The sequence below is a fragment of the Musa acuminata genome, chromosome BXJ1-2, assembly GCF_036884655.1.
Source record: "Musa acuminata AAA Group cultivar baxijiao chromosome BXJ1-2, Cavendish_Baxijiao_AAA, whole genome shotgun sequence".
NCBI lineage: Eukaryota > Viridiplantae > Streptophyta > Magnoliopsida > Zingiberales > Musaceae > Musa > Musa acuminata.
In genome coordinates this window covers 26,160,047-26,173,154 of record NC_088328.1, presented here as the reverse complement: position 1 = coordinate 26,173,154, position 13,108 = coordinate 26,160,047, and the positions used below count along the sequence as shown (strand labels likewise).

General features: G+C 36.7%; 2 protein-coding genes across 5 annotated transcripts; both read right to left on the bottom strand.

Annotated features, from left to right (window-relative positions):
* Positions 1 to 717: 717 nt before the first annotated feature.
* On the bottom strand, positions 718 to 4,234 carry LOC135605566 (lipid phosphate phosphatase delta-like). 4 transcript variants are annotated; one of them, XM_065095803.1, is made up of 9 exons: positions 3,980 to 4,216; positions 3,593 to 3,899; positions 3,309 to 3,404; positions 3,129 to 3,203; positions 2,870 to 3,000; positions 2,577 to 2,680; positions 2,263 to 2,391; positions 2,048 to 2,163; positions 718 to 1,431 (listed from the first exon to the last, which is right to left on the bottom strand). In XM_065095803.1, the coding sequence occupies exons 1-9, from the start codon at positions 4,201 to 4,203 to the stop codon at positions 1,024 to 1,026; spliced, it is 1,590 nt and encodes a 529-aa protein (XP_064951875.1). In that variant the 5' UTR covers positions 4,204 to 4,216; the 3' UTR covers positions 718 to 1,023. The 4 variants fall into 4 exon arrangements, with proteins under 4 accessions (XP_064951875.1, XP_064951882.1, XP_064951889.1 ...); XM_065095810.1 differs by having other exon boundaries at positions 3,593 to 3,890; XM_065095817.1 differs by having other exon boundaries at positions 3,593 to 3,882.
* Positions 4,235 to 5,795: 1,561 nt separating this feature from the next.
* Positions 5,796 to 8,969, bottom strand: LOC103975720 (uncharacterized). The gene is made up of 3 exons (XM_009390777.3): positions 8,631 to 8,969; positions 7,688 to 8,010; positions 5,796 to 7,609 (listed from the first exon to the last, which is right to left on the bottom strand). The coding sequence occupies exons 1-3, from the start codon at positions 8,827 to 8,829 to the stop codon at positions 6,938 to 6,940; spliced, it is 1,194 nt and encodes a 397-aa protein (XP_009389052.2). The 5' UTR covers positions 8,830 to 8,969; the 3' UTR covers positions 5,796 to 6,937.
* Positions 8,970 to 13,108: the final 4,139 nt, after the last annotated feature.

The following is a 13,108-nucleotide window of genomic DNA, read 5'->3' as shown; positions in this document are numbered from 1 at the left end:
CTTTATAAGACTATTTGTTTTATCGAGCTTCTTCGGACTCCCCGTCAGGTCGCCTTGCGGGCCCCACCATATTCCGACGGCCGAACAAGGCAGCCCGTGGTTTCCCTTTAATTGCTCGGCTGCGATGGACTCGGTCAAAATACGGCAGCTCGTAGTTTCCTGTAATTTCTTGGTCAATCTCAAACGCTTTCGTTGTCGCCGCATGCTACGCCAGCGTTCGCAGGAATCCCTCGCATGTGCAGAACGGGACACACCATACCTGTCCGAATGGGACGCGTCCTCGTTGTCTTTCTCAAGGGGTGCTGAGATGTACGTCGGCCGCAAACAGGTTGGCAGCGCCCCATGTAACGCTGCAAGTGCACAACTTGCCAGTTTCTTCTTCCTCACCTAAGATGGCAATCCTGTGATATATATATATACATATATTCATTCATGTAAAGCCTATTTTAATGTTTATATTCCTGTTAAGACTTGATAGATGAATTCCAGTAGAGTTGCTCATCCGAAAAGGTAAGACATTTAGTTTAGAAAGTGTAATGCTTTGTAAATTGAGTTGGATTTTAGATGATGCTTTGTACATCGAACATCAAAATCATATACAGGAGACTACTTTCTACAGTGAGTTGAATCTAATCTGTACTTGTCTTTGCAAATTCTACATGAAGCACATACAAAAGGCTACTCGGAGAACCTCAAAGTCACTGAGACCAGTCTGAATTGAGCTGATACAATAATGCCAATATATTCTCCAAAGTAGTCATTGAAACATGATGATTATATACATACATTAGCTGGGCCATGCCAGCTCATCAAGATTGTTTATACAAACCATTTGTGGCACCATACTAACACCCGATATCGAGTAAGTGATCATAACGCAAGTATTCTCATATTAGACACAAATTTATACAGCCAAATGACAAAAAAAAAAAAAAATTAATCTACAGACTCTTCGAGGCAAAATGTGAAGTTCTGAATTCCATGAAACGGAGAGAAGACTTGTGTTCATGCGAGGTAAACCTGCTACAAATTGAGATGAGAGAAGAGGGAGGGAACCAAATCGACCACCGACCACGCAAGGCCTGCATACTGGAGAAATCTAATTCCGGTGTCCACATCGTATGCCTTCTGAGGGAAGAGAGTCACCAATTTCTGAAGATAACCTGATTGCTTACCGTCAGACTTGTCCTTGCTATCAGACCCCTTCAGTGTTGGCACATAGCATGATGATACTATTGGAATACCCAAAGTGTTGCAAACAATAGGGAGCAACCATTTAGCAATAGCCTTGCTGCAGAACTTCACAATAAGTATGGTAGGAATGCCGACTAATACTCGTCCTAGGAATACTGCAACCGGTAATTGGGGGCTGAAGATCCGTGGAACATTATCATGGTGATAATGAAGATATGTTTGTTGAATTCCAGTAACCTGTATGACAAAAAGTTTTAGATATAGCATTTGTACTTGGACGTTACTGAATACATAATCAAAGAACAATAAAAGAGAAACCATTTTGTTGCCAGGCTGATAGAAAGATAATACATGATTTTTCTCTCCAAAGATATGATCATTTCGGTAGCTTATTAGGATAGCAAAGTTTGTGTTTTCCTTCATCTGACCGAGCCTTCTCAGGAGCCAAATTTGTGCAATATCATTATCCCATTATCTTTCAAAGATTCACTTACAGGATCTTCAAACAAGTAATGATCTTTCTGATTTTGCCCACTAGGAGGATAAGCTTGCAGAGATTTCTACATCCTCAGGTCATCAAGTCAATTTTTATCATTGCTAACGCAATGAGTCAACTCTGGAAGCAGTGCACAGTGGAATAAATCCTGAATCGAATGCGACATCCCAATTGACCACACATGCATATTTGTATCTAACTATGCCAGTTATATACAAATATATATTTCAGCAACAACATTTCCATTGCTATGCCACTGAATTTAGCCATTATACATATCAAATGTATGATACATGATAAAAAGCAGTAAATATTATAAAGAAGCAAGGCCAAAAAAAGAGAGATGTTTATGCTTACTATTCCAAATGCAACACCATTAAAGGCTGTGTGGTACTCAAAGCTTGGGGTTGGAAGTTCCGGATTAGGGTATGCAAAGGACAATAGAAGAGACAGGCTTGCCCAGAAATATGTAACTGAAAAACAAATGAAAAGAAGAAACAACATAAAATCAACATGGACAATTAACTCTAGAACGTTGGAAAATAAATGCTCGTTAGAGTTTTGATGCTCACCATTCTGCCCAGAGATGATGAACTCATCAACATATCCATGAACCATCAACCAAAAGGCAAAGATAACAAGCCCAAAGCTTATTCCAGCCACAACATCGATCAAGCTATGCATGCCCAAATATACCCTCCCTGAATGGATAAACAAAGAAGAACAGAAGTCATACACCTCGAAGAATGCAAAGAATCCAACTTGGAAACCAAAGATAAGATCTCTTTTTTCTTTCACAGACAAATAATATGGTTCATATCACCTACTCCAATTAGCTGTTAGTGGTATACCCAAAATAACTTTTGCGAATTGGAAGTCACCTCACCTACTCCAATTAGCATGACAAACAAGAAAACTAGCCCAAACCAAATGGCAATATCAATTCCATCTCTTTGCGGATAATGTGCCAGTACATAGTGCAACATATATCTGCAAGAACAAAAAATAGTTAATCAAAGTTATGAGATACTCCATTACATTTTACTGCAGTGTGAAAAATACCAGGCAAGCTGTTGTTGTCAACTTATGAGATCGTATAATCTTTGAACTTAGTTTTAGAAAAGAAAAGTAAATGACAAAGTGACAAATCATTGCACTAAATGAAAAAGAAGAAATTACCCTAACAGACAAACAGTGTTCAGACAGTGTGAAGACGGCAATCCATATTCCATGGCATTCTCCTTCTCATCCTCTGTGGCAGTCACTCTTCTCACAGGTGGACAACTTGGTCTAGGAGCTGATACCACATCCTAAGTGTTCATACCACAAAAGGTTCAATAAAGCAAAAAACCAGAAGTAGCATGAAAAAGAAATATATAAAGATCACTTGCCAGATTATTCCATCAGAGCAACAGCTTATAACTAATATCAAATATACCTTTATGGAATTCCCCATGTAGTCACAGAAAGCCATCAACAGGGTCATTTGTCTGGCCAATTTGCTATGCCCGCTCTAGAGGATTACCAACAATCAAGAAAATTCAGTATCTATTCTCTCATCCGAGAGGGGGGAAAGGAAAAAAAAGGAGAACAAGGATAAGACAATAACAAGACCTACCCAGAAAAGAATAGGAAGGAATCCTGTATAAAATGGCACCGATACACCGCATGACAGCACCGAGAACATGTTGTCCAAGAACCCGTGGTGGAATCTCTGTTGGGAATCAACCAAGAAACCCTCAGAATTTGGATCAAAATCCTACCTTGAGCACAATTGTATGTAGAACTTGAAAACGTCAGCTGCCCGTGTCATAAATCAAACAACAAAATTCCCCAGGAAACAAAGATCCCAAAATTTTCCCGATACAAAAACAGAAAATCCAACACATCTTTAGGATTCACCTGCACCCGAAGTATCGACGGGGTATCCGCGAGCACGCGGCGGGTGACCCAAGGCTGCGTCAAGGCTCTCACCCTCCTGGTGAGATCGAACAACGACGAGGCCACCGCCCAACCCAAGATCGAAGACAGCATCAACGCCGGCCAAAACGATACACCCCCTTCCATTTCTCTCCGATCCCTGCTTCCGACAAGAAATCTCTTCCAATCCCGCAAAAAGGTCCCAACTTTTCCCACGGGAACGCTCCCTCCGAGCTGTGCGCTATCTGGCCTTCGAAGCCTCCGAGACCGTCCTACCCAACTTGCAGCGCTATAAATGGGCGGGTTGGAATAGCGCTTCTGGAAATCAGCAGAAGGAAAAAAAAAAAAAAGCTTCTTTTGACGTCCTACCGATGCAAAGAAGTCGTTTTTGGCGGTCTCTTGGTGGATTTTGGACGTCGAAGAGATCTGAATCCAACAGACGAGAAGATTATGCAGTGGAGAAGCGGTCGTGGGGTTGAACGGAGACTTCGAACTTCGTTCTTGGGGGGCTTCTGGTGACAGAGTCTGGACGTCGACGGCCTCCTCGGGCGACCGAGATTAATGAATGGATGGGTCTTTCGTGTCACTTTCATTCACACAAAACCGGTCACCCATGTAAACGATTGGAGGGAGGCCCTACATGGGGTCCCCTCATCTGCATCCACTAGCATAACAGGTAAGCGTTTGCGGAAACGGAATCAGGGAGGACTACTAATGTCGACCGAGACTAATCGGTGGACAGAGATTAACCATCCCCACTCACCTTCATGATTGGAGCAGAGTTGGGCCCCATCGCGGGCTCCACGCGGGCGCCAAGTTTCATCTGCAATCACAAGACAGGTGTAACGACAGGGTAACGACGGAGGGCAGCACGGACAAGTCTTGCTCTTCTTCTTCTTCTTCTCTAAAAGAAATATTGTTCTTCTTGGATAATGACATTTGAGTCTTTTAAATCAAATTCTTTCTGTATGATTAAATTAAAGAAGAAAAAAAAGGAATCCTGTGTGCCAGATGTGTATCGGCCGGTTGTTTCTTGTTCGAAGGTTAATAGGCAATTGAGAGGGAAGCATCCTCAATTTCTTGCCCTACTTTATTTGGATTTACTTGGTCCAACTAAGAGGAGCTATGTGATTAGCAGATAAGTTTAATGTCTCTGGTTTTACTTGGTCCAACTAAGATCATAATCGAATAGGGATCACAATAATCCGTGTAACTCTTAAATTCTGGCAATGACAGTTGGAAATGAAGGTGGAAAGTACAGTGATGACTACTCATATTTCAAATATGAATAGTATATTTTAAATATAAATCGATATTTAATAATATTATTATTATAAATGCTTAAATGTTAATATGATAATATTAGTATTTCATTATTTATGAAATATTAATATTTTTTTAAAATTCTCAAGAGACTGTATGACATTATTTAAAATTACAAGATTATTAAGATGATCTAGTGAGAAACCAATATGATTTATATTTTTTAAGATAAAATTTTATTTATTTATTTATTTTAAAAATTATTTTACATTCATTTATATAATTATATTTTATATTTATTATGTATTTGTACCAGACCAATTTTTTTTTTGTGAAATTACAAACATTCATTCATTGATTTTATCTATTTACTTATTTATAAAATAAATATTAAAAATATTTTTAAAAATAAATTTATCATTGAATTTTTTTAAAAAAATAATTTTACCAAACAATACTTACATCAATACATATTAAAATATATTTTTTTTATCAATTACCTATCAAATATTTAAAGTATTCCATGCTACATATTCACTTAAGTCTTTTTTTTCAAATATATATTAAAATATAAATATATTTTCAAACACAGCTTTAAATCACATGAACTGTGTTCACATCTGAAATTATGTGAAGATGTCATACTTCAAATCTGTTTCAAGAAAAGAAGACTTGTGAATGGGTTGATAGACTTGAATCAGAAGTTACCTGCCAAATAAACCTGTGAAGCATATGCTTGATGCTTCTGGATTCCACAAAAAAAAAGTAAGTTGTGCAAGTTCAGAAGGCTTTGAGAAAACATGATAAAAAAAACATGAAACCATTTTTAGGAGTGTAAATTGTGACATGGTTAAAAGTAGTTCACTATCAAACAGAACATATTGAGCAGTTTCTAATGTTTTTAGCAAAATAACCCAATGCATTCTACAAAAATGGAATATCTAGTACTACAGATGTGGTAACCATATGGCAAATGATAAGATGACAAATCTGTAGCCGAGTAGAAATAGGCCAATTATGTAGGAGTTTCATCAAACTCCCTTTGAGACTAGACAAGTGTTAGGATATCACCTTCCCTCACCGGACCTTCCACAAAGGGGACGTAGTACTCGATTTTGTCACACTTGCAGTCCAAGCTAGTTTTATCTTGCAAGGCATTGATGTCAGAATCAACCAGAGTTTGTGTATCAGTTTCATGGTTTCCAGGACACAGCCCATCAGTTCCTTCGCATGGAACTTCAACTATGAATGAAGATGGTTCACTCATGTTAAGGTTGCAAGGGTCAGATGAGATGGTTGCCACATCTGAGCTACTCTTGGAAGTTTTGAACTTCCTCAAGGAAAGAACAGCTGCATGCATTGATCCTTGCAGGAACCATCATTGTTTGGCTCTGCAGTATCACCACAACTAATAAAATCATCATTTAATAACTCAGGTGCCTTACCTGAATCCATTTGAGGGGGAAGGCAAAGAAGAGACCAAGGTATCAGCAGATAGTGAAGAGTCATCTAAAGCTGCAGATCCCTTCAAAATGCACGATATATCACAACCACTATCCCAGTCAGAATTTCTGGCAATCTCAGATGCTTCAGACACTGATGAGTCACCAACAGTTATTTCCCCATTCACTTCACTTCACTCAATGTGCTGGTGGATCTGTTAGCTCCACTAGAAAGAAGTCTGACAGGAGAGGGATTCAAACCACTTTCAACACCAGCAGAAAGCTTCTAAGGCTCCATCATAATAGGGCCGGAATTTGAGCTCGGAAGTGCTCCCAATGCTGAAGCTAATGCACAATATATGGATGAGATATTTGTACCTTCACTAAAGTTCAAAACTTCAAATCAGAGGCTAAACTAGAACCATCTTTATTATACTCATTTGTCTTCATTGGCTACGGATGACAGCTTCTTATCTTCACTACAGTTTGAATCAGTAGCTAAACTAGCATCATAATTTAAATACTCATCATCTTCGACAGAGGCCATGACACCAGCAGCCAGTAACAACAGGTGCTCTGTGACATCAGCTGGTGATGATGGGTCATGAAGAACAGTATCAGCCTATGATGCAGATCTAAAGTTGAAACTGTCTTTATTTTCTGAATCAGAATCATCTGATATAAATTCTGGGGCTGATATCCTTGAACAAGCACCTTGCCGACGAGATTGGGCTCTTTCAGCATATGTATGACATAGCTCCTCCAATTGCTGAAGTCTCATCTCAATGCTATTGAATGGCTTTAGCAAGCTTTCTTCCAATCTTAAACAGAATGCTTCTATTCTTGTCACCCTTAAAACCAGTTCATCTAGAACCCTTTCGATATGATTAGCAGCTACAAATTTGTCTCGAGCATAAGATTTTGACACCTGATCAAGGTCACTTTGTCCATTATATGTCGATTGTCCACTTTTAAGCCTTGCATGGGCTTCCCGAACAGTTGCACTTGGAGATGCTTCTTTCTCTGTTATATTCTGACTGGATCCCAACTGCATGATTTCTGCTGACTTGAACAATGGCAAAGGATTGGGCATAAACATGGCCGAGTGAGAACTTCCTCCAAACTTTTTCCCCGTATGGACAGGAGTACCTGCTTCAGTGGTTACAACAGGGTCGGCATGTATGTAAATCTCTGATACATGAACATAGGTCTTAGCTTGAAGTGAGAGAAATCGAAGTGTAACAGACATAGTCGGACTAGCATCCGAAATATCAGCTGTTGCCTCATAATATATCTGCAAATTACAAGCTAAAAACTAAGAATTACCACGACAAAGTAAAGTGATGCAAGGATGATGTGCAACAACAATTACCTGAAAATCTTTCTTGGAATTTCCAGCAGCTTGCCTTGATGGAACATTTGTTTTCTGATCATGCAAGGGAGAATCAGGTACCTTTCCTTCTACCCAATCATCTTCACTTTTACAATTACTATCAGCGAGAGACATCTTGTCTTTCTTCTCTGAAGTTGCATGATTTCCACTCTCACAATCAGCAGAAGCCACATTAGTAGCAATTACTGGTGCCACTTCCTTTGCAGCAACGCGACAGTGCACGTTGCACAGGTATATCTCATATGCTTGAGCTGTACTACGCACATAGATCTTTCGTATTTTACACTTTTCATTGAAACAAACTGCGAAGCACATAATAGCTAAATTAACTTAGAAGAGGGGAAATGCTGCAATTTAGTAATGAATGAATCAAAACTCTACACAAAGTATACTAACTATAATAAGTGCATCTACCTACAATCAATAGTGATGTAGAACCAAGAAAAGCCCACAGAAGATGTAGTATTATTCTATCAATCAACAGGGCCTGAGAATAGGTTTAGGGCTCGACCGCTCACGGAGGCTGAGACGAAGTATTTGTTAAAGCTATTCTCCAAAGCAAGAGTTCACCCCTGTGTTATTCTTCATGCAAAGGAGGATGCTTTTCGACATTAAATGAAGTCTTCAGGACAGCTATTGCTTTGTCGATTCGAAAGGTAAGCAAAAGAAGCATTTATCTAAGAACCAACCTCGATGAGTTCACTAGTACAGAGATCTTCCTTATATCGGTTGTAGAAACCCATTTCTATCTAACGACTCGTTAGGGTTTAAAGGGTCCAAAGGAAGGGGACGCAAAAAGCATAAGCATCTACTAAAGCCACGACGACATCAAAGGCCCAGTCGAGGCATTCTCATTCTCGATGGGTTGCGTCATATAACCCAAGATGAAGATGAGTTCCAACATTAAGATCGGTGAACTCACTGGTGATCTCGCAGGGCAGGAGGCCGGACCGGAGGAGGAGAATAGGCGTCGAGATCGCCCGGATGGCAGGGGCGTCCTTCGCGTAGGTGTCTAAGGAGATTACGTCCCGGAGACACCCACCGGCGACGATCCAGTTCGCCACCGCCGTCCACTGACTCCCGCCGCCGCACCCTTCTTCGCCGCGCGCTTCCGTCGCCATCCAGAACCCGCTCGGCGCTCGTCCTTCTTTCCTTCCCGCTGGCGCCGTTTTAACTCCCGGCCTCGGGCGGCGTACCGCAGCTGGTTCATGTACTCGTAGCAGGTCACCGCGTGCGCTACCTGCTTGGTGATTCGTAAAATGTGGCCTCCGATCTCTGACCCATATGAAGGGACCCACACGAGTGATGGGAAAACTAAAATATAAATTCATGCGAATACCCCCGCGATTTTTTATTATATTGTTTATATTATTGAATTGTTTTAGTTTATGAAACAATGCATTTCTAATAAACAAAATATTTAATCTGTGTTTTCTTATCTTGAAAAGAGTTTAATTTTGAGAATAAATAATTAAAAATTTTATTTATTTTATATATAAATATATTTATATTTTATTACATCAAATGTCATACATATTGATTTAAATTTAAGAGATATCAATAATACAATGACATATTAATCAACTTAGATATTTCAACAAAGATCTATCATTTTTATGTAATAATATATTAATTAATATAAATATTTTATTAAAAAATATATTTCATACATTTTTAAAACTAAAAAATAATATTATATATGTATATATATATATATATATAATTAGAAATTAGAGAGGCTTGTAAGTGAAGGATGTTTGGAGCATATTCCCCAATCAACCAAAACCAAAAGCAAGAAAAGAGGCCACTTTTTCCCCTTTTTTTTATTGGGATCAAACTAAGATGGACTTTATTTTTCTAAAGATGTGGCGTGGAAAGTGACAATTGATGGCAAAAGTGCACCCAATTTGGAGATTCCAAGTGGGACACTTTTCTCGGTGGATGGTGGGGTCACCCGTGAATTTTGTTTTAGATTCCTTAAGAAAAATGTGATATTTTGGTTAAGAATTTGAATTTTAATATGATGTCGGTCTCGGTGATGAGTCATATGATATATCCATCCAAATCATTCAATATCATAATCGAAGAAAAGGACACCAAAACAAATCACACATTTCTTTAATTCTTTAAAGAATTATATATATATATAATAAGATTTCGACAATGATAGATTTTTTTATTTTTATAATTTGAATACACATATACCTATAATAAGATGACTCATCTTTTTTTTTTTGTAATTGATAGGGTAAACATCGTTAGTCATTCGTCTTATGATACATAGTTTTCGTATTATAAAAACTGTCATTCAACTGTTTGCTCACGTGGACAGGAATCCAAGATATGTAATTATAAATTATACCACTTATCATGAATAAAAAGCCAATCAGACATTGTTAAAGACATTCACGAGTTACTTCCTATTTCAATATTTTATAAAATATTTTGTCACATTACCACTAGATATCAAATCTCATATTAAACATAATGAAAAGATGATTTTTTTTTAACTACTAGCGTTCATACTTATCAACACGAGATTACTAATCGAAAAATCTATTTCGATCTCAATCTTTATACATGTGACATCCTAATAGCTTGACATTTTTACCTCAAAAGTGCCTCGAAGACTCGTGAGCTTCTTTCATGTATTAGTTGTCTTATCCGTAATATTTTTCTCGAGCCAAAATTTACCAAGAATGAATAAAATCATTAATAAAATCAAATTGTTATTTCTTTTTACCAACACAATAATAATGAACGATTATAATCAATGGAGTTTGTTCTAAACATAAATATGTAATAAATTTGAGAAAATCGAAATTAATTATATCCAACAAGTTGGGTGAGTTTAATGTAGGTTTTGAAGCCAGCATTTCGAGTTTACTTGCAGACATAAAGCACGAACTGTCAAGATAAATAAAATACTCTATTTTGACATAAATTTGTCATTAAAATTATAACATAGCATATAAAATGATTTGATTGCAATAAAGTTTATCGAGTTGACATCTTCCATGACTCCTTATTTCCCATACGTACAATAAAATATGTCTTTATCTAGTTTTTACTTGTACATCCCGTATAGGTTTGTTTAACTGTGTATCAACATAAAGGTAATGGAAACTAAGAATTACCTATGGTTATAATAAAACCATTGTGGAAGGCTTCATCTCGATCTTTACGCAAGTGATATATTATCGAAGATGTCAGCTAATTTAGTCGATAAAAATTTTAATAAATTATTATAAAATTTTGAACTTCCTCACTTATACTTTAAAAACTATAGCAACTCAAAGAATAATAACCTATACAAAGTGGTCTTGGCAACTGCCATCTTTACATATAATATTACAGTATTGGCTTAGTTTGTCACTACACTATGACTCGGTCATGCTAACATAAGATAGTAGCTGATGGATTACAATATAGTAAAAGCTTATCTTGCAAGAATATAATTCGGCAGTAGACACAGTTTTTGTATTGAACTGTTAACAGTACGTGTTTAAAGAAGCGTTCATGCTTTCTCATTAAGAAATGAGAGAGAGAAAGAGAGAGAGAGAGAGAGAGAGTTAAAATATCGTGAATGATGGATGACCTAACAATAAAGAAAGAGACCATTCATTATGGATTATAATATATTAAAAGCTTGAGCCTCTGTCATATGGCTTTCCTGCCAAGGATTTAACAGTTAAAAAACATTCTTTAAATGATAGGAAAAATATTCAATTGTATTATAATAATAATAATAAAAGAAGATAAAAAATTATTAATTGTGGATCCATCATGTTATCTATCATCGGTTAAAAAAAAATACATAAAATATTTCTCTCGATCGATAGTATGTTATCATCCGTTAAAACCTAATTAAGCTTGTTGTGCATTTTATATTAGTCATAGACTTATTTTCTATCACTAATTGATTATTATAACGAGGGTTAGAAGGAATAATTATGCTTTCTTACTAGGAAACGAGAGAGATAAGATATTGTGAATGTGGTTGATGCTTATTTGTACTTGTTAAGTGTGATGTGGCCATGAATGCTACTTGTATCTTGTTGGCCACTTAATTTTATATTAAAGGATAAGAAACAATAATTAAGCACCACTAGTCAATGTTAGAGTGCTCCATTATTAAATGTGATATTCAAATAGTTGATTATTTATTTGGAATATTAAAATCCAAAGATCAAGATATCACTAGTAAAATATTGCAATCATCTGCTCTAATATATTGTCCTACCTACCTATTGCCCTCTTGGTCCCATTCAAGGTCATGATCAATAGATATCAACCACATTATTCAAATTAAGAATACTTGGAATATCAACATGATCTTCCATCACTTCCATGCACAGCGAATAGTTGTTCTTATTCACTTCTTGTATTCTTTCTCTCTTTTCACTTTTAATAATAATATAATAATTGATATATAGGATGAATTCCTCACAAAAGTTCCATTGTTTCGTTATATTTCCACATCTCTATAAGGCCTTCATTTTTCTCCCTTTACAAAAACATATATTTCCCATTATTTTTGTATAGTTTGAGGGTATTTTTATGCTATTAAACAAGTCCCATGCTCCATAGCAAATTAAAAAGGTGCTTACTATTTAAAATTATTTTCTAATTGACAGTTCTTTTACTATTCATAATCTTTTTAAAAATTAACAAAATAATATTTAATATTTAATTTTTTTTTCTCTTTCATATCCTTTAGATCTATCTATGCATCTTATCGTTGTCGATTATCATCCTCGGTGTACACTCATTATCAATCATAGTCTCTCGTATCATGATCGCGTAGTCTATCCGATCATTCCCATAATTATTTCATATTGCATTCAAAACAGAGGAAAAAAAAAAATAAAAAGAAATAATAAAAAAAGGAGGAGAGGATTATGAAGATAAGAAGGATGGATTATTTTAAAATATTAAAAAATTAAAAATAATATTATAAAATAATAATTTTATTAAAAGAAAAAGAAGTTTTTCTAAGAATATATATATATATATAATTATAATATGAAAGGGAGAGTTGATGGGGTGGTCATGTGGGAGGAACGTGAGGTGGACTTATCCAAGCGTGTGGGTCCAGATTTGTGATGCATGTGATGATGGCATGGGAGCCATCAATCGTTGTCACTTTAGTTTGGTTGGGGCTTTGAAATGTGTAAACAATGATAGCAACAATAATAATAAAGTGGACATGGATCACATCGGTTTTGGCACATGACGCCAAATCCTACTTCGCCATGGTCTATTTATCAGGCATTCTGAGCCGGATTAGGGAGTCAATTAGCACGATTTGGTCCACGTGGGCCCCTTAGATCCTTTGACACGCAACTCGACTCACCTTATTCTATCCCATCTGTTTCCTTCCCATAAAACTATTGACTT

Excerpts from the sequence above, each read along its gene's own strand:
- LOC103975720 (XM_009390777.3), bottom strand. The coding sequence starts at position 8,829 with ATGGCGACGGAAGCGCGCGGCGAAGAAGGGTGCGGCGGCGGGAGTCAG. Across the intron at positions 8,011-8,630 it reads CCTGCCCTGCGAGATCACCA|TTTGTTTCAATGAAAAGTGT; the intron begins GTGAGTTCACCG and ends TGTGCTTCGCAG. Across the intron at positions 7,610-7,687 it reads ATTCCAAGAAAGATTTTCAG|ATATATTATGAGGCAACAGC; the intron begins GTAATTGTTGTT and ends TGTAATTTGCAG.
- LOC135605566 (XM_065095803.1), bottom strand. The coding sequence starts at position 4,203 with ATGAAAGTGACACGAAAGACCCATCCATTCATTAATCTCGGTCGCCCG. Across the intron at positions 3,204-3,308 it reads TCCTTCCTATTCTTTTCTGG|AGCGGGCATAGCAAATTGGC; the intron begins GTAGGTCTTGTT and ends GTAATCCTCTAG. Across the intron at positions 3,001-3,128 it reads ACATGGGGAATTCCATAAAG|GATGTGGTATCAGCTCCTAG; the intron begins GTATATTTGATA and ends ATGAACACTTAG.